The sequence below is a fragment of the Melospiza georgiana genome, chromosome 3 (genome assembly GCF_028018845.1).
Source record: "Melospiza georgiana isolate bMelGeo1 chromosome 3, bMelGeo1.pri, whole genome shotgun sequence".
NCBI classification, from domain to species: Eukaryota; Metazoa; Chordata; class Aves; order Passeriformes; family Passerellidae; genus Melospiza; species Melospiza georgiana.
In genome coordinates this window covers 15337089-15358014 of record NC_080432.1, presented here as the reverse complement: position 1 = coordinate 15358014, position 20926 = coordinate 15337089, and the positions used below count along the sequence as shown (strand labels likewise).

Sequence of the window (20926 nt, the reverse complement as noted above, 5' to 3'; positions counted from 1 at the left end):
AAGACTCTGGGAAGGGAAGGTGGAAAGAATCTATTTTTCTATGGCTTGATATAAATGCTTGTCTACCTCAGGCATGCAGTTATGGAAAAATTTGTGTTGACATTGTGTAAATACAGTTACAAATGTTGAATCTGCAAATAAATATTGCCATGAGAAGGGAAAAAAGTCAGTGGGAAGCTTTGGTCTCTGCTCTCTATCATATTTGTCTTAATCCAAAAGGACTGGTGGTATTTTGGGGGATCTGTTACAGATTTGTGTGTGTTCCAGAGCAGGTGAACTCAGCAGGTGAAGAATGGTGGGTTTTCAATGAAATGCCCTAATTTCATCAATGATTCTCCCAAAAGACAAGCCATACCTTTGATTTAATCTTAAAGGATTGAACATCCCATTTTCACACAGAAACATGAGCTGTGATTTATTTTGAGTGACATTCTGTTGCTTTCCCCACAGATGAACGTGAGGCAGTTCAGAAGAAGACCTTCACCAAGTGGGTGAATTCCCACTTGGCCCGTGTGTCCTGCCGGATTACAGACCTGTACACCGACCTGCGAGATGGGAGGATGCTCATCAAGCTCCTGGAGGTGCTTTCAGGAGAGAGACTTGTAAGTGCTTATCTGTATCCATTGGGGGGGTTGGGTTGGGTTTGGGTGGGGTTTTGTGAATCCTTGTCTCAACTGCAGTATAGGAAATCTGGGTGCTGAGGGTTCAGCACTGAAAATCTTTTTATACATTAAAGAAAAAAAAAAGAGCTCTATTGCTTCAGCTGGATCCAGACACCACTAAAATGCCTTCCTAGTGGCTTCAGTGGGAATCAAAGGAAGTCTTCTTCAAAGGTTCCTTGCTGGTAACAAGCTGAGTGCTTCCAGCAGCATGTTCCCTGCTCCCAAATCTGACAGGCACAGAGTACAAAATGTTCCTGAGCCCCTTGGATCCCTTGGTGGTGGTGAGTTAGATGTGCTGGGACACCTGGGCCCTGTGGGCAGTGGCCCATTTCTGCGCTAACAAAGCCTGCAGTGATGCAGGTGTGCAGGCCTGGCACATCCCTGCTCCTGTCCTAGAGCACGCCAGGGCTGTGCAGGACAGCAGCTGGAGGTGTGTTCATTCCACCCACTGCTGAGGAATGTCCCTGAGTGTGCTTGATTTTACTCAGAGAGATAAGGTTTGGGCTTTCTTTGGTAAGGAGAATATCTAAAATCAATATAAATAAATGGGTCAAATTCTTTCTTTGGGTATGCTGAGCACCCCCTTGGTACCAGCACAAGGAGTGGTGAGTAAAAAGTCCTTGTAGTGGAAAATGCTGCTGCACAAGGGGAGAATTGGGTGCCAGGAAATGGCTGGGTATCAACTTCTCCTTCAGTTCCTTAAATGATGGCGATGCTCTTAACTCCCTAATTTGGAGCAATCTTTTCAAAGAAATACCAGTCTTTTAGCTAAGACCCAGGGCTGCAGGGGGCTGGGTAATCACTTGTCATCAAGCTCTCCTATTAGTGGAGCTCTGTGACTTAAGACTCTGGTTAATGAGTGGAACATACGGCCCAGTGTAGTGTGTGTAGTGTGGGGAGGCAGGAGAGGAGCTGCCTGAGTGCATCTGGGAGGGTGAGGGAGCTGGGATGTGCACACAAGTGCCTCTGTGGATGGGGTAACAAATCCTGGTGTTCCATCAGCTTCAGTTTGCTCTGAGCCCCTCTCTGACTCTGCCAGACCACTCACCTCAGCCTCAGCCAGTGTTGGGTTTGATGTGCTCACTGCAGGTGGCAGGTATTCCTCACACAGGGATAGCTGAGACCAACATGCCCCTTTGTTTGAGGGCTGAGACACCAACTGTGTCAGCTCTGGTTAAGTCTGCCTGTCTGCCTGTCCAGATTTGACTTTCAGCAGCAAATAGGAAGCTCAGAGCAGTCCCATGACTGTGGTTGCACCGTTCATTTCCATATTTCACTCCAGGTTTTGGAAAATGCAAACAGGGCTGGGGCAGCTGTGGGGTGGGGAGAGGACAGGAGCCTCCTGGAGCTGCACTTGCATCATTGTGTCTGGCACTGGCAGCTGTCTGCACCACCACACATTCTTTTTGTAACTTCCTTATCTGAGGCTGGAGGACAGTAGGCTCTGTTTGAACAGTGCATTCCACCACACCTTCTTCTGCAAACAAGAGTAAACGCAATGCACTAAACCTTGGGACAATTACACACACCAAAAGTACTCCAGGAGAATCTTACACACACTAAAAATATTCCAGGAGGACTGCCATGCTGATGTTCTTCAGGTTTTGGAATTTATTTTAGTCAGTATTAGGTAGGTTCTGACATCTCCATGGCACCCCAGAGAAATATGAAGGCAGATCTTATGCAGAAGACTTAAAATCAAGACAAGAAACATCAAATGGTAAGAAAGCAGAAACTAGCATAGATGAGTATCCCATAAACATGGTGTATTTAGTGGTGCAGTGGAACAAACAGAAGTTGTTTCCTCTCTTTTGAAACTGGCATTCAGATTCTGGAGCCTGTGGAGCAGAGTCCAGGATTTTGGATGCCAGTCAAGGAAGCAGGGCTGCTCTTTGCCCTCTCACTTTGATTGCACAAACCCTGCATTTTCCAAAACTTACTGTGATTTTTGTTGATGAAAACCCACAGTCCTTGGAGGTGTATTGGAGAAACTCAGAATGAGAACAACCAATAACAGCAACACCTCCATCTTCCTGACCTTGCCCAGTTTGATTCCTAATCCTGGTCTTTAGTCCAGGCCTTACAGCATAATGTCCTCTGCACAGCAGTGTTTGGAAGGAAACTGATAGCATGCAATGCTCTCACTGAGCACAGTGGGAAAGAATCCAGCCAGCATGAAAGGACAGTTGTAATTTGGTTTGCACACACTGTTAACCAGCTTCTCCCAAACAGAAAAATAAAGCTGGGAATTGTCTTTGTCCTAAGATTAAGCATTTAGCTCAGTTTCTTCCCTAACCAAATTAAGGATTAGTAAGTTCCTTGCAGTTCCTGGATGCTCAAAGGTCAAACCACTTAAGCACATTCTCTGTGGTGAATTCTGTCATATTTTCACTTGGAAAAGAGGAAGGGTTTTCATGTAGAACCAGTTTTCCTGTAACCTGTATGTGAAGACTCTGGGTTTGGTACTTGCTTTCCCTCCACTCAGTGTCTGGATCTGTGTCAGCCCAATAAATGTGCAAGGTATGTCTCACTGTGCCTCATCCTGGGGCTATGCAGGAGTGTGGCAAGCACAGCCACACCTTGCACAAACCAGACTCAGACACCTCTTCCTCTACATAAAACATCTCTGGTGAATGCTTTTGGCTCTGTAACCATGGCACTGGAGCTGCTGAGAGCACAAAATGAGATGAGCTTTCTGAATCCTTTCCTGCTGAGTTTGAGGCAATAGGGGTGGTGCAGGTGCTGCTTCAGGCAGTGGGAAGGGCTGTGTTAAGGCAGAGGGGACAGGCTGGGGTCTGCCACTGCTGCTGAGAAGTGGCCCCAGTGACAGTCATTGCTGAGCCTTGGGAACATCCCTGTGCAGGTGAGCAGGCCTGGGAAGCTGCTCCAGGGCTCCAGGTGTGGCCATGGGCTGAGAGGAGCCGTGGGCTGGAGCTGGGGGTGCAGCTGGGCCTCCGCCTTCCCTCCTGCCCCAGAACTGCCTCCTCCCTGGGTTTTGTTTTGCAAGGTTCAGCCAAGCCTTAGGTCCAGCTTTCTACACCCCTAACAATTGATGGTGCCAGCTAAAGGCTCATCCCAGATTGTCCCTGCTGGCTGATGAATCTCTGGGAGGCTTCTGCCAACTGTGCAGCTCTCTCCTGCCTCTTCTGCTCCCCTGTGCCTCTTTGCACTGGCAGCATTTGGGATGGATGGGGTGTGCACAGGCTGCAATTTGGGCCTCTTTGGAGGGCCTTTTATACTCCAAAGCAGGAGTCTTCTGGAAATTCTCCTTCTTGCTGTGAGCTGTGGGTTAATCCTTCATCATTCCCCAGCCTTGGGAGGAGAACAGACCCAGGCTGACTGAGGCTGAAGCCAGTGGCCTCAGGGTTTGTGTGTCCTAAAGGGCATCTTCCTGCATGGCTTCCCTCTCCTCCATCCCCTGTGGCACAGGCTGTGTCTCCTTCAGCACTGGCTGAAACTCTTCACCTTGAATGCAGGCTGGGGCAAGGATATTGTCTGAGCTATTTCCATGGCCACTTAATTACATTCACTGCAGAAAACAAGGAAATTATGGCAATTAGTTGTTTGGCTGAGTAGCTTTGGTGACATCCCAGTGCACACTGAATAGGCTATTCAGCTGTAATCCTCATCTGCACAACAAAGTTCCCTTAATTCTATTCAGTTTACAGCAGAATTCTGCATGCTGATAACACATTCATTGCATTTTTGCAGTTGTACTGGGCCTTCATATGACTGTGTTATGTTGGTGTAGCTGATTTTTTAATTAGTATTTTTTTCCTATGAAGAAAAACTTCTAATCAATCTCTGTTACTTTCTTACTCTTTATCAGATTTTCTGACCAAAGAAAATCAATGCCACTTCCTTCTGGAGGAGATTTACTGACTAACTCACAGCTCAAATCTGAGCTTGTGAGTGAATATCCTGGAGAGGAAACATGAGGGAAATAAGCAGGAAAAATCCTTTGAAAGGCAAATGAAACTGGGGCCATGTGTCCAGCTCAGGTCCAAGATATTGGTTTTTCCACCATGGGTTTGGCACCTGCTTCCATTATCCTGGTGAAAATGGGCTGGAAGATGCAAGGAGTGGGTTTGTCCCTGGAATTTGAGGAACAATTGCTGCACTGCTGCCTGGGAGTGGTGATGCCCCAGCCAGGACTGAGGAGTTTACAAGCTTTGATTTCCCCCTCCCATCTACAATAATAAATGTTTTTATTCTTCCTTTTGCCCTCCAGCCTAAACCAACCAAAGGAAGGATGCGCATCCATTGCCTGGAGAACGTGGACAAAGCCCTGCAGTTCCTGAAGGAGCAGCGAGTGCACCTGGAGAACATGGGATCTCATGATATTGTGGATGGGAATCACAGGCTGACACTTGGTCTCATTTGGACCATTATCCTGAGATTCCAGGTACAGTTGTGTGCACACACAGATACATGGATGAGCTTTCCATGCCTGTTTGTCACATGCTTCACTGTGAATTTTAGGAGCAGAGGGCTCCCAGGTGCTCCCATCTGATGGGAGGGAGAAGTGCTTGGGAATCTGTCAGGATAAATCAGTGTCTGTGGTGCTGCTGACCTGTGGTGGGAGTTTCCTGTGGTGAAATTCATATGGCTTTCTTTTAAAATCACTAATAAATGTGAAGCTCCAGTCTCCACACTAAATCCAGGAGGAAATGCTGCCCTGAGCTTCTGTCCATCTCCATGCTTGTTATCTATAACCTTGGCACTGACATGGATTAAGTGTACCCACAGGAATTATTTTAGAGTCTCAGCTAAGGCTTGAGGTTTCTTGTTTTCCAGCAAGTTCCAGATTGGTCTTTGCCCTCAGGTTGGAAAGTCCTTTTGCAGAAAGAATAATATATCCATACAATAAATATATAACTCATAATAAATCGCACAGTAATAAACATTTAATAGCATTATTTTTGGTGTTTCCCAGCATTCCTTTCACCTTTTCCAAAAAGGCAATGTGTTTTCTCAGAGAAATATTGAAACCTTCTATGTTACTTATAGATCCAAGATATCAGTGTTGAAACTGAGGACAACAAAGAGAAGAAATCTGCTAAAGATGCCCTACTTTTGTGGTGCCAGATGAAAACAGCTGGGTGAGTGTGGAATAAGTCATTATCTCTGAAGCTCTTACAGCATTTTGAGTTTTTGTTGAAATAATTTTAAATGGGCAAACATATATCTTGTTAAGTGGATTTAGAGAGACAGAATTCAAGACATGAGTTGATGTTTACAAGTCAGAAAAGTCTGAATTTATGATGTTAATTCTGGATGACAAACACACCAATCTGATAATCAATTAATATATATAGTGATATTCTGACTCTTTTTCTCCCTATTCTGAACAAATAATGACAATTTCAAGACAAACTTAATGTCTCACTGCTCTGGCTTTTGGTGCCAGAGTGTGCAGAGCTGCACTGGGGTGCTGTGCTGTGCTGATTGCACTCTGCTTGTTTTTGTTCTGCAGGTACCCCAATGTCAACATCCACAACTTTACAACAAGCTGGAGGGATGGGATGGCGTTCAATGCACTGATCCATAAGCACAGGTATGTGTGGCTCAATGTCTGCCCTGATTTGGAGCTACCTGGGAGTTTGATTTTAAAAATCTGTGAAGAGAAGGAAGTTGAGGAGTTGCTGAGAGTTTTAGAGCAACTTGCCTTGATTTGAGCTTTACAGCTCTTGTGGTCATTGTGAGCTTGGCTGGGCAGCAGCTTCTCACACCACAAGTCAAAACAGGCTGTGTTTGGTTTCAAGGGCATAAATTACACCTGTGATTATTTGGGTTTGGTTTGGCTCTTGTACCTCAGTGAGTAACCCATGCCCAGGTCTGGAACTGGGGGGCAGGAGTGGGGAAGCACACCCAGAGCAGCTGGAGGGAAAGGAAATCCCTGCCCAAGGGTGGACAGATGTGGCGCCAGGCTGCCATGGCTGGGGATGCTGCTCAGGTGGAGTTAATCCAGATGGATTGCATGCTTCCATGGGCATGAGGAGAGACTCATGACCACAGCTTTGTTCTTCTCTTCTCCAGGGTCACCCTCTCTGCTGTCAAGCCCCCCCTCTTTCTCCCATGGCCAGGTCCTGCTGTGCCATGTGCTGGGCATTGATTCATTCCTGTAACCCTGCTGGGAAATGCACAGGGCATGTGAAACCTGGGCTGGGTTTTCTAAGGGTTGGAGATTTTAGTTCATTTGAGGGTGGCTGCACTGTGCTTTGGGAAATCTAAAGAATTTTCCATCCTGTCTAGGCCTGATCTGATTGATTTTGACAAGCTGAAGAAATCAAATGCACACTACAATCTGCAGAATGCTTTTAACCTTGCAGAGCAGCACCTTGGTCTTACCAAGCTCCTGGACCCTGAGGGTAAGAATTCCAGCAGTTTCAGCACTTAAGGGCTCTTTTCTCCCACCCCTCCATGTCAGAGCACATCTCTGTGACAGCTTTTTGTGTCCAGGAGCAGCTGGATGCTGCTGACTCACCTGGTGATACAGGCAGAGAGGGAGGGAGAGAATGTGAGATTTCTCCAGCAGCAAACTGAGCAGCAGTAGCACAAGAGCTCTTAATCCTGTGTTTATTTACTGCCATCTGACAAGCTTGTTGGCCTGGCCATGTGTCCATAAAGTCATTCCAGTCAGAGGCTTCCTTCTGAGAAGGAAGAGAAGCAGAGGAGCATGGAAGCCTCAGCCTGTGCTTCTGTGGGAGTGTGTGTGCTCCCAGTGCTGGGGCAAGGGCCTTTTGTGTCACAGGGCAGGAGTGATGTGTTTGGGCAAGTTTCTTCTTGCTTATGTTCCAGTGCCTCAGAATTGCTGAGAAATATTTTGTTTTCCACCTGTATCTCTCAGATTCACCTGGAGAGACACAAGTTTGAATTCCTCTCTCCAAATGCTGACACAGCACTGAAGTTGTTAATTAAGAGTACTGTCAACTCACACACACCTCACAGGAGTTATTTGGCTGTGCACAAGCTGTGGCAAAGTCTGGAACTTGACTGTAAAGCCCAAAGGCCCCAAGCTTTAGCCCCAGTCCACACTACTGCCAGAACCAGTGCAAAGCTGCTCAATTCATTTTTTATTAGGAAACCAACCTTAGGGGCTGAACTGCCACTGAACCCATCTCTGCCTCCCAAATGTATCCTTGGTGCACTCTGAGCTCTGTTGGTGTAGCCCTGCAGCCTCAGCATGCTGAGATAACTCTTGTTTGGTTTGCAGATATCAGTGTTGATCACCCTGATGAAAAGTCAATCATCACCTATGTGGTGACATATTACCACTACTTCTCCAAGATGAAAGCTTTGGCTGTCGAAGGAAAACGTATTGGAAAGGTCTGTCAGTTTAAATTAGAAATTGTTACAAAGCAGGCAAAATATTTCTGATTTTCTTTTTCCTCTTGGATGTTAATTTTTAAAGAGTCCACTCTCTGGTAGTTTTGATTTTTTTGCTTTTGAACATGTTTTGAATGTTAAATATTCCCATGTGACTATGAGGAGTAGTTAATTTCCAGCTGCCTCACATTAGAAAACACTTGGCTGGTGTTTTATTTTTGCTTGTTCATTTTGCATCATTGCTACTTTTCCTTTCTCATTAACTGCTCCTCACCCTCTGGGCCCTCTGTCTCCTCTGGAAAAGTCCCTAATTTAAAACATGTGCAGTCATTCTCTGTCCTTTGGCAACACTGCCCGGTCCTTACAGCTGGCAGACTGAACATGAATCCTTGTTGAGCCTCAGCTCTGCCCCCCTATTGCTGTGGGATTTGGGGAATTTAGTGCTGCAAAATGCCAAGCTCTCATTTCTCAGGGATCCCGGCAGTGAGTACTCTGATTCACAACTCAAGTCTCCCAGCAGTTTCTTTTATGTGGCTTGTTGGATTTAAATGACTGAAGAGCACTGCCCTTGTGACTCATGTGTGTTGTGCTGCTGCTGCAGGTGCTTGACAATGCCATTGAAACAGAGAAAATGATAGAAAAATACGAGTCCCTGGCTTCTGACCTGCTGGAGTGGATTGAGCAAACCATTATCATCCTCAACAATCGCAAATTCGCCAACTCCCTGGTTGGGGTGCAGCAGCAGCTGCAGGCGTTCAACACTTACCGCACAGTGGAGAAACCACCCAAGTGAGTTTAATCCCAGCTTAACACAACAGTCACTGGTCTTGTTGGCTTAGTCACTCATTGATTTCTTTAAAAAACAAACATATCCAAGTAATTTTAGTTGTGGCTTAAGAATTTATTTTCCTGAGCGAGCTCAGCTCTCATATTCCTGGTTGGTGCTCATCGATGTTACTTGGGGCCCATTTGCTTTGTGCTGTTCAGTGTGCAGATAACAACAACAGCAGAGAGAAAAGCGTGTCTCCCACAGGATCTGGGAGTCCTGGAAGCTGTCCCTGCCCTGGGATGCCTTATCATATGAGTGGTAATAGCATACTGTGGTAGTACAGTAATGTCGCCACTCGTGCTTTTAATAGCACTGGATAATACCAAAATGCTGCTATTAAAAGATCCCTACTGCTTATCCAACATGAAGAGGAAACGTGTCTGGCTTTGTCAAACAGCTCTACTTGCTCAAACTGATACAAAAACGGGGCAACTTATTTCTGGAAAGCCTCTTTTAGGATTGTGATATCAAATCTGTTTATTATTTGTGTCTAATTCGAGTTCTAGTGAATAATAATCACAACCTGAAACATTACACAAGATCCAGACTTCTTCTAAAATTGCAGACTATTCCCTAATGCCCATGGAGTTTGTTTATTTCCCAGGCATACAGCACAGGGGAAACAGTGGGAAGAGTTTACTGACTGCAGAGGGCTTTAAATAAATCTTACATTTCTTGTGCTGATGGAGTGAACGAGAACAGTGCACGTACTAGAATGAAAAAAAAGTCTTTTCCTGTCCCCCAGGGGTTTAAATCCAAACACTCAGACAGCTGACTTCTGTGAAGTTGCTTTTGCTGTCTGCCCCAACTGGCTCCAGGGGAAGTGTGGGCTATTTCCATTGCTCCCAGCTTCCACACAAGATGGAGGTGTTTATGTGAATGCAACATTCACTGTGTCAACATTTTAAACAAGTGCTTTATTATAGTTTATTGTAGCTGACTATATTCAATATTTTAGAGAAGTGCTTCCCTGTAAGGGTGGTGAGGCCCTGGCACAGGTTACCCAGAGAAGCTGTGGCTGCCCCATCCCTGGAAGTGTTCCAGACTGGGTGGGTCAGGGTTGGGATAGTGGAAGGTGTCCCTGCCCTGACAGGGGGTGTAACTGGATGGCCTTTAAGGTCTTTTCCAACCCAAACCATTCTGTCAGTCCATGATTCTATGATTATACCTTAGCAATGTATACCTTAGTAATAAAAGTTTGATTGTAACTCAATTCTCTTGCAAAATTTTCTTTAGATTTACAGAAAAAGGCAACCTGGAAGTGCTGCTTTTTACCATCCAAAGCAAAATGAGAGCCAACAATCAGAAAGTGTACATGCCAAGGGAAGGCAAACTCATCTCTGACATTAACAAGGTAAACTGAGCAGCTCCTCCCCTGTGACTCAGGGTATTGCTGTTTTCTCTCAACAACATTTGCTCTTCTCAAAACATTTTTATCTCCAGCCTTGATATGGGACTGTAAGGGATGGGTGAGGTGGGGTGACCTTTTCCTATAGGCCACACTTAGTACCCTGAGCCAGGCCTGGGGTGTCCTCAGCATCTGTAGGGGCTTCTGCTCCGGGGGCTGCCAGTTCTGCCCTGCCCCTCATGGTCCTGGCTGTGGGACAGAAGTGACAGAAGGCAGCAGCAGTAGGTGCTGTGCCCTCCCCTTCACCTCCCAGTGCCCTGCCTGGGCATTGTGGATCCCTCTGGGGTCCTGCAGCCTGTTCTCTGCTGCTGCAGCTGCCAGGGCAGGGCTGGGCACAGCACTCAAGGATAGCAAACAGCTCCAGCCTGGCAGCTTTCTCCTTTGTGTTTGATCATGCTTGGCAGTCCCAGACCAGCTGTTGTGGGTGTCTGTGGCCTCATCCCAGGGAGCAGCAAACTGCTCAGCTCTCCTGGTTGCAGGAAGAATGCCCAAAATAGTCATGTTTCAAGCAGTTTCACATCTGTTTGGATTTAGATTTAGTTTGTGTTTAATTGAGGGTTTTTTTGTTGTCTGTAAGATCTGAGAGGTGATTAGCTGCCTTCCAACATGCTTCTAAGACTGCTGATTTTTGTAATGTTATCATCATGCATATGATAACTTCTGGTTTGGGAGGAATAAAGGACTTGTAAGCACCAGAAGCAGCCAAATTCTGCAGTTGTTTTCTTTTCCAAAGTGTGATAAAGAACAACAGTTCTATGTTGATTTTGGAGGTGAGAGGCCATGAATCTCTAATTCCCATTTCCTAAAGGAGGAAGATAGAATCTGCATGTTTAGGAGTAGCACTCAGGAGATTTTATTTTTTTAAATAAACACTTTCTTACATATTCAAGCCAGATGGTTTCCTTAGGCTTTACTGGGAAGAGGGGTAAGAAAGGACAAGAGAAAATTAATCTGGGATAAACAACTTGCTCAGAAAATGACTGATTAATTGAGAACAGATTTTAAGTCATGTGTTTATATTAGCAAACAAGGTGTAGGGCCAGCCAGTGCAAACTGGATTTATGGGCTTATAAATAATTGAACCAGTTTGGTGAAAGTTGCCTGTGGTGACTTCAGCCCTGATTTCATGCAAAGGAGATGGGATTTATCATAATCTTGTAAGAATGTGTTGTTTAGAAGCCATGTGTTTTTCCTCCACATCTTCAGGCCTGGGAAAGACTGGAAAAAGCTGAACATGAAAGAGAACTGGCACTGCGAAATGAGCTCATCAGACAAGAGAAACTGGAACAACTTGCACGGAGATTCGATCGCAAGGCAGCTATGAGAGAAACTTGGCTGAGTGAAAATCAACGTCTCGTTTCTCAGGTGCTGCTCTCAGAAATTGTCTGGGTGGCTAAAATGGTTCCCATGAGTAATTACAGGATGCAGTTCTTGCAAGGAGAACATTTTCTTCCCTGTGCCTCATATTTTACTACATTAATGTGTGTGTGTATTTATTTATTGTATTTAGTTACTCTATATGAGTATGTACTGTACATCCTCTCTTTTATACATTTGGGATTCCCTTCCTTGAACTGACCAGCCTGTGATCAGGAGAATTTGATGAGGAAATAATTACCCACAGTCAATATTTTCTTTATCTGAATATTTTGGTGAGTTCAGTGAAATTAGCCCAGGAGTTAATTTTATTGTTTAATATTAGAGATGATAATATTAGATCAGCCCCAGACTAATCCTGATGGCCATGTGATTCTTCCCCCAAAGGCAGTGAATAATATCTCTGATTTTATCAGTGGTTCTTTATTATCAGAGGCATCTTTTATTTTATTTAAGGAAGACTCTTGGGAGCATTTTGAGGCATCGGATTTGCTAACAAGCATGTTTTGCCAAGTCAGAACTGACAGCAGAGGTTGAGCAGTGAGACTTTTGTCCTCAGCAGCCATTCCTGAAGAAGTGCCTCTGTCTTTGCAGGACAATTTTGGCTTTGACCTCCCAGCAGTGGAGGCTGCCACGAAGAAGCACGAGGCCATCGAGACGGACATCGCGGCCTATGAGGAGCGCGTGCAGGCCGTGGTGGCCGTGGCGAAGGAGCTCGAGACCGAAAACTACCACGACATCAAACGCATCACCGCAAGGAAGGACAATGTCATCCGCCTGTGGGAGTATCTCCTGGAGCTGCTCCGGGCACGCAGACAGCGCCTTGAGATGAACCTCGGGCTGCAGAAGATTTTCCAGGAAATGCTGTACATTATGGACTGGATGGACGAGATGAAGGTGGGTGGAAGTCCTTTGAGAATGCCAACAAATATTGCTCAGAGGTGTACGTGTCCCTTTCTCTCAAGATTCATTTTGCCCCTCTGGTTTAGTAGACAGACCCACAAGATCCACATCACTGCACTTGTTCATGGCACTTCAAGAGCAGTGAACAAATTCCGTATGATTTCTGACCAATAAAGATAAAAAACATGTTAAGAAAAAATAACAAATTCACTCCTATAAAAAGCTACTTTCCAGCTTCATGTCTGTGTCATAGAGCCCAGAAGTTTTGTCACAGTGCTCGGGTAAAGATGACAGATTTGGTAAAAGGGAATGAAGTAATCTCTCTCCATCATGATTTACATGGGGAGCAAGTCACCTCTTCACCTCTCTGCTTTAAAAAGCTTGAATTTCTTCCTGTCTGTTCTCCTGGGATCTGGGAAGGGAAAGGACCATGACTTGTCCATCAGCCAGCAGAACTTGGAATCTGTTGGAGGAAAGAAACAGCTCAGCAGGAGCTCACAGCACCTGGGCTGAGTCCTGCTGAGCTAACTCAGCCTCTCAGCATCCTAGACTGCAAGTTCATTAAAGAGCAGTCAAGTTCTTGGTTGCCAGTGATTTCAAAACTGCTGGCTCAAATTTGTATCAGCCATGTCTCTACATTTGAAATTTCTGTCCTTCTGGGCTTGGAGTTCCTCTGACCTAATGTACCAACCGTGCCTGGAGTCCCAAAGAAGCAACCAGCTTATGGCCTTCAGCCTGTTTTACTTGTCTTCCTCATTTTGTTCAGGTGCTTTTACTGTCCCAAGACTACGGCAAGCATTTGTTGGGAGTTGAGGACCTGCTGCAGAAACACGCTCTGGTGGAAGCTGACATTGCTATTCAGGCTGAGAGAGTGAGAGGGGTCAATGCCTCTGCTCAGAAGTTTGCCACTGATGGAGAAGGTAACCAGCACCCAACATACCCCTTTAATTACCTATGAGGTTATCTGTAGGACTCATTAGTTCTGCAAGATAGGTTAGCTGAACTCCCCACCATAATGAGAGAACCCAGCTCCATTGTTCCTTCTGTACTCAGCCTTTCAATGATTCATTTGTCCAGGAGCCTGCTCAGGAATTGAGTGTGGCATTGTGCCTTGCATAGGATGTCACACTCCTCACCAGCAGCTGCTGTGACTTTGTAGAGGTCACCACAGTTCCCCATGCTGTGTTCCTAATGCAAACATTTTCACAGATCGTTGGACCCAGTCTGATGGTGTCCTGATTTATCCTAAAAGGAAGCAATTCCCTAGAACCCAGCGCTGCTAACAGAGTAAATGGCGTCCATTTTGTGCAGTTGTGTATAAATCTAAATTCAGTGAATTTTGTCTCACTGGAAACAGTCGTGAATATCTTTCCTTTTGGGTTTTTTTTTTTTTTTGTCTTTTGGAAAGAATGGCATTTTCTGATCTGTGTTACTGTGTGGTGGAGCTTGAACACTTCCCACTCACTTTCCTTAGACTAACCATGGATTCTTTCATGTAAACCTTGTTGCTGGCACATGTAGGAATTCAGAGCTCTGTGAATTCAGAGGAATTCAGAGCTCCCCCTGAGCTGTGGGGATGGCAGTGAGCCAGCCCAGGTGGTAACCCACGTTCTCTGTCCCAGCAGGTTACAAGCCCTGTGACCCACAGGTGATCCGGGACCGCGTGGCTCACATGGAGTTCTGCTACCAGGAGCTCTGCCAGCTGGCGGCCGAGCGCCGCGCGCGCCTCGAGGAGTCCCGGCGCCTCTGGAAATTCTTCTGGGAAATGGCTGAAGAGGAGGGCTGGATCAGGGAGAAGGAGCAGATCCTGTCATCTGATGACTACGGGAAGGACCTAACCAGTGTTGTCCGACTCTTGAGTAAACACAAGGCGTTTGAGGATGAGATGAGCGGCCGCAGCGGCCACTTTCAGCAGGCGATAAAAGAAGGTGAAGACATGATCGCGGAAGAGCATTTTGGGTCTGAGAAGATCAGAGAAAGAATTAAGGATATCCGGGAGCAGTGGGCTAACCTGGAGCAGTTATCTGCCATTAGGAAGAAGCGGCTGGAGGAAGCCTCTCTCCTTCACCAGTTCCAGGCTGATGCTGACGATATCGATGCGTGGATGTTGGACATCCTCAAGATTGTCTCCAGCAACGATGTTGGCCATGATGAATATTCCACTCAGTCCTTGGTCAAGAAGCACAAAGATGTGGCTGAGGAGATTGCCAGCTACCGGCCCACCATCGACTCCCTTCACGAGCAGGCCAAGGCCCTGCCGCAGGAGCACGCGGAGTCTCCGGATGTGCAAGGCAGGTTGTCCGGAATCGAGGAGAGGTACAAAGAGGTTGCTGAGCTGACCCGACTGCGTAAACAGGCCCTGCAGGATACCCTGGCTCTCTATAAGATGTTCAGCGAGGCAGATGCTTGTGAGCTTTGGATCGACGAAAAGGAGAAGTGGCTGAATAATATGCAGATCCCAGAGAAGCTGGAGGACCTGGAAGTGATCCAGCACAGGTGAGAACGCCTTTACCAGGAAGTTTGGGCAATACTGGGTGGAAGTGTTTTACCCCAGCTACCTTTCTCAGCTTGCTTGTGGCTCAGATTCTCTAATGCCTGGGGGATCTTGTGTTTGTTTGTTTTCCCTCACTCCAGATTTGAAAGCTTGGAGCCAGAAATGAACAACCAGGCATCCCGTGTGGCTGTGGTGAACCAGATTGCCAGGCAGCTGATGCACAGTGGCCACCCTGGGGAGAAGATCAAAGCACAGCAAGATAAACTCAACACAAGGTAAGTGAAAGCCTCGTGCTCAGGAACATCACACCAGCTGGAACAAGTATGGTGGGGTCATTTGATCTTCTTAAGTAGGCTTTTTTAAGATATTCTGATGCTGTTACCTGAAGAATCTTTAAGGCTTCAAAAGGAAAGAGTTGTGCCTTTCAAATACTTGATTATCAGGTAGAGTTTTGCTCTTGACTTAAACAGGCCCTGAGTGTGTCAGCACCTTGATTTGAGACCTGGAAATTGACTGTAATAATTACTATGATAAAAAAGAAATCAATATAGTTTTGTGTAAACTCCCGCATTTTTTAGCTTCAGAATGAACCAAGGGAGTGTGAAAAGTTGGTGTAACTGCCGATTTTTCTCTTGACGAAAAATTATACTCAGAGTGCTGGTACTTGTCACATTCTAATACACACCATATCTGGGTTAATGATTGCTTTGCTAGAAATACTGATGGTGTGGGAAGGACTGAGGAAACCCTGAGTAGCTGGGTTTACCAAGCTGCTGAGAGCAGCTGCTCACTCAGCAATGCTGCCACATCCTTTTCCCACAAATCTCAATTTCTCTGCTCTCCTCTCCTCACACATTTCAGGTGGAGCCAGTTCAGAGAACTGGTAGATAGGAAGAAGGATGCTCTGCTCTCTGCTCTGAGTATCCAGAACTACCATCTTGAATGTAATGAAACCAAATCCTGGATCAGGGAAAAGACCAAAGTGATTGAGTCCACACAAGACCTGGGTAACGACCTGGCCGGAGTGATGGCCTTGCAGAGGAAGCTGACGGGCATGGAACGGGACCTGGTGGCCATCGAAGCCAAGCTCAGTGACCTGCAGAAGGAGGCAGAGAAGCTGGAATCAGAGCATCCTGACCAGGCACAAGCCATCCTCTCACGGCTTGCAGAGATCAATGACGTGTGGGAAGAAATGAAGACCACCCTGAAGAACCGGGAAGAGTCGCTGGGAGAGGCCAGCAAGCTGCAGCAGTTCCTGAGAGATCTGGATGACTTCCAGTCCTGGCTCTCCAGAACACAGACTGCAATTGCCTCCGAAGACATGCCCAACACCCTGACAGAGGCTGAGAAGCTGCTCACTCAGCACGAGAATATCAAGAATGAAATCAACAACTACGAGGAAGATTATCAGAAGATGAGGGACATGGGTGAGATGGTGACACAAGGACAAACTGACGCTCAGTACATGTTCCTGCGCCAGCGCCTGCAGGCTTTGGACACCGGATGGAATGAGCTTCACAAAATGTGGGAGAACAGGCAAAATCTCCTTTCCCAGTCTCATGCCTACCAGCTGTTCCTCAGAGATACCAAGCAAGCAGAAGCTTTCCTTAATAACCAGGCAAGTGGTCAAGATATACCTGACTTCATTTCTGCAGGTTGGCACTGTGTGCTGCAAGCAATTAACAGACAAAGTCTATTGGCAGGAGAGCCACAAGCAGACAACTTGCCCTTTTCTAACTTTATTTTACTTCAAACTGTTGTTGGGAGGTGTCTGTTGTTGGAGCAGCAGCATAGCCTGAGTGTAACAATTTTCTCTCTGATTTCTTTAATCCCAGGAATATGTTCTGGCGCACACGGAGATGCCAACCACCTTGGAAGGAGCAGAAGCTGCTATCAAAAAGCAGGAGGATTTCATGACCACCATGGACGCCAATGAAGAAAAGATCAATGCAGTTGTGGAGACGGGCAGGAGGCTCGTTAGTGATGGGAACATTAACTCTGATAAAATCCAGGAGAAAGTGGACTCAATTGATGACAGGTAAGGGCAGAATGATGCTACAATGTAGCTGTTCCTCCTTTAATTCTGTTCTCTGAGAGATGCCCTTTTAGCAGGATTCAAAGGCAAAGTAACAGCTTAGAAAATGTCTGTTCCAGACTGTTTTCTTTGTCTCGTGGAAAAATAGGAACTGTCATGTTTCAAGAATGCACCAGGCTAGTCTTTGTTAAACAATACCTTTCCCACTTTCTAGAGGCTTGGTAGGTAATGAGCTCCCTGCCCAGAATTTGGTTGTTTGAGTGTTGCCTTGTAATTCTTGGAGTTTGAGCAGACTTGATGCTCTGGTGGGAGCTGCAGCAGTTGGCTGTGTCTGGTTCCACAAGTCTCAGTTCCCTCTGCTGCCCCCGAGCTGGTGTAATTACAATAACTTATTCCTGTCCTTCCTCTGGAGAAGGAATGTGGCTCTTCAAGGGTGTAATTGGCATTACATGCACCCCACCCACTCGACTTTGATCACCTCTTCCAGCTTGTCTGGCCCCTCTGAGATCAGATTAGGAGGCACTGGTACAAGTGTGTCTTTCATCCCAGAACAAGTCCTTTGCTTTCTCTCTCTGGCTGTGGCACGGATGCTGTAGAACATTAAAAGTTTCTTTTTCTTTGAAACCCAAATGCTCAGTTTTGATGGCTGTTGTTCTTTCTGCTTTTGGTTTGGATAACAGTGGAGCCTTTCAAGGCACTGTGAGTGTCAGAACACAGCAGTGAGCTGTGAAATGTCATTGATGACCCTCCCATCAGACTTCCATTCTCCCACAGCTGGTAAGCTCAGGTTCTTCTGGTGTCTTCATCTCCAAAGAGAAACTGAACTGAAGTAGTTCAGAAGACATTGTACCTTTCCTGTTTGGGCAGAGATGTCCCACTCTGTGTGTGCACCCACTTTAGCCATGCATCCTGGCTTCAGAAAAGGCAGCTCTTCCTGTTCCCAGAGCTCACTGAGGGCCTCTGACAGCTGAACCCCCAGGGTACCCCATGTTATCATTTTCTCTCTCACACCAGCTAGCTCTAGATCCCTGTGAGGATCTGCAAAGGCCAGGAAGAGGAGATTATATGAAAACAATCAAGGGGACAACTAGGACAGTGATTTTCCTTATTTACCCTCTCTAAGGGCCCTCTACTCTAAATTTTCCCATCCACTTAGGAAAGCAGGAGAGCTTGATCCCAGCCTTCTGGTCAGGTGTCCTCTTTCTGCAGCGTTTGGAATGAAAAGAAAGCATCCAAGGATGTCATAGCAAATGGCCAGCTGGAGTGGGACACAGCTTCACCCATGTCCTGTGTGCTCTGCAGAGGCTCTGGTGGCTGTCACCCCAGTGCAGCTGCTCCTCTGTGCCCCGTTGTCCCTGCTGTCCTGCCTGGGGGACGTGTGCTGGAGCTCCTGCTGGAGCTGAGCATTTCCTCAATCCCAGAGCTATTTATGCCGAGCGCTGCAAAACCCATCCGGAGCTGCTGTCCAGGAAATCCGTGTGGCTGCTCCCCGGGCCTGGGGCTGATAAGCCTCCAGAACAAAGCCCTGGGGCTGCCTGCACTGGGAGGGGTAGCAAAGGAAGCCTCTTTGCTTGCACAAAACGTGGTTCTCCCAGCCCAGCTCCACCTGGATGTCTGACAAAGGACCAAAACAAACAAGCACAAATATGTGCAGTGGCTCCACACTTCCCATAGGGAGCTCTTTGTAGTTTCTGGTATTGTTCAGAGTGGGTTTTGCAGTGGTGCTTTTGAGCTGTTCCTGAGGAGACCCCACTGGCCCTGCCCTGGGATGGTTCCTATCTCAATAGGGATGGCACAAGGGGGAGGAAAGTGCAGTAGGAAAGGAACACTTCAGCACAACCTTTTAGTGCAGTTCACAAGCAAGAATGAAGGAGCATAAGGACAAGGAGTAAGGGTAAGGGAAGGAGAAGATGTGTTTGCATCAAGCCATCACCAACTAGCTTTTCCAGCTGGGAAAGAAGCTGGTCTCCCTGTGCAGCTGTCCCTGCTTGGGTGACTTCTGCTGCTCTGAAGCATTTTCTCCACCATTTTCTCTCGTAAGAGTGTTGGGGAACTGCCCCTCTCCATGTGCCTGCTCATGGCCTCTGATTCTGCAAGGGAGATTTAGTCTAAGGACAGTGGCAGATCTGGCACAAGTTGTGATCTGAGCCTGTTTTACATCAACTTTTGTATTTGTGCAACTTTCTGCTCAACAGAGAACAGAAGTAAGTTTTGTTCTTGCCCATTCAGAAGGGAGAGTGCCTTGTTTGCTGGAGCAATGAAAGAAGCTTAAACTGCCTTTCATATATCTCAGGATTCCTAGCAGTCAGCTGCATTCACACTGTGTGTAAGATTTATTATTTCTGCACAGACTTTGAAACCCACAGGCTTACAGTTAAACCACTAGTGGTTTTGTCAGTTTTCAGCACTGTCAGCATTCTCAGGGGCCTCTGGGAGTCAACCTGAGGACACTGGGCAAATTCTGGATTAATTTGTGTCAGACACCTCCTTGTGCTGAACAGATCTTACACTTATAGTGTAATTCCTATGTGTGATACAGAACTCAATAATTGGAGTCTACAAAGCAAACTATTCTTCCACAAACTGTTCTAGCAAATTAGTAAGAAGCAGTCATTGACAACCTTAAGTGTGAATTCTTTAAAAGAATTTAGGGATATCTGAACAAGGGGTTATTGATATTTAGGTACAGCTAGTCTGGAGCAGGAGAACAGACTAAATAACTTTTTAGAATCCTTTATTCCCATTAAAAAGTCAGTGATGAAAACACAGGAATTCCTGTCTGTTCCAGCAGTGCCCATCCTCAAAATGCTTCTACTTTGTTATGGTTCAGCCCTGTTCTTCAGGGAAAACTCATTGTCCAGTCTCACTCCAGGTCACCTTGAACAAAACAACCTTGTACAGTTACACAACTCTAAGCACCAAAGCTCATATTTGTTATGCTATGGCATCATCTGTTTGATGTCCCTGCATGGTTTCCTGCAAAGTCCTTCTGGTCAGTATTTCCAACACTCCATGGGACATATTTTTTATTAGTTTTTTAAAATTTGAATTTTTTCAACATAAGAACTTCTGCACTTATCTTAAATCTGTTCAAGCGCCCTGAAAGTTCTCCTTAAAACTTCCTAACTCGTGTCCTCTCCAGAGTACATGAATCTGTAATGTAATCTAGCCTTAAATCTCTGAAATCAGCTTGATAAAATCACCCAAGCAATTCTTTGCTTCATTTCAACAACCTGAGTAATGCAGAGTGTTTGCCCAGGCATATAAAAGCCAGCCTAGAAAGAGTGGAGTCAAACCCAGGGATGTTTGCCTCATTAGAGAGGTTTTTCCTAAGGCACAGTTTGTGTCTTTTCCTTTGTGTTCCTCTCAAAACTTCAGCCTCACCTGGGCTTGGACTCCAGGCTGTTGCTTTGATGGTGCCACGTGTCTTCCTTGCCATGCAATCCATAAATCATTTTCTTGACTGCACCTATGGAGGTGCTTCTTGCCTGGTTGACTGAAGGCAGCTGTTAAAGCCAAAGAGAAGCAAATTGTAGTCCTCTAAAAGGTTTTCTCCTATTTCTCTGCCTACAGACCTTTTGCTTTTATAGAAAATGTGTCTCCAAGTATTCCCTGTGTTTCTGCAGTCACTAAAGTGGTGCCAGAGAGCTTGCTGTGGTAACTTAGTGCAGACCAGGAAAAGTGGTGTCATAATCCAGTTGTCATCAACATGTGATTTATGGTCTTTTGGAGTATCATGGGTCCCTGGAGATCTCCACTAACATGGATTTATTTAGCTTTTGCCAGCATGTGCTGAGCTCATCTTATAAACTGCCACCCTTTAAAATAATTTCCAACTCTCAATCCATATTTATCTTATTACAAATGGCAGCAATATTTCACTTTAAAC

At 46.0% G+C, this 20926-nt stretch overlaps 1 protein-coding gene across 5 annotated transcripts in view; it reads left to right on the top strand.

Moving 5' to 3' along the window:
* SPTBN1 (spectrin beta, non-erythrocytic 1) overlaps window positions 1–20926 on the top strand; it is a 115912-nt gene that overhangs the window by 67940 nt on the left and 27046 nt on the right. For 4 of the 5 annotated variants that reach the window (XM_058021590.1, XM_058021591.1, XM_058021589.1 and 1 more), the window contains exons 3-17: window positions 451–602; window positions 4894–5067; window positions 5673–5764; window positions 6139–6219; window positions 6918–7033; window positions 7879–7991; window positions 8593–8780; window positions 10057–10174; window positions 11435–11593; window positions 12200–12502; window positions 13275–13428; window positions 14131–15004; window positions 15143–15277; window positions 15864–16620; window positions 16838–17040. In XM_058021590.1, coding sequence (XP_057877573.1) covers window positions 451–602; window positions 4894–5067; window positions 5673–5764; window positions 6139–6219; window positions 6918–7033; window positions 7879–7991; window positions 8593–8780; window positions 10057–10174; window positions 11435–11593; window positions 12200–12502; window positions 13275–13428; window positions 14131–15004; window positions 15143–15277; window positions 15864–16620; window positions 16838–17040 — 3619 coding nt within the window. The remainder of the gene's footprint in view (window positions 1–450; window positions 603–4893; window positions 5068–5672; window positions 5765–6138; window positions 6220–6917; window positions 7034–7878; window positions 7992–8592; window positions 8781–10056; window positions 10175–11434; window positions 11594–12199; window positions 12503–13274; window positions 13429–14130; window positions 15005–15142; window positions 15278–15863; window positions 16621–16837; window positions 17041–20926) is intronic. The other variant, XM_058021593.1, reaches the window with a different exon arrangement.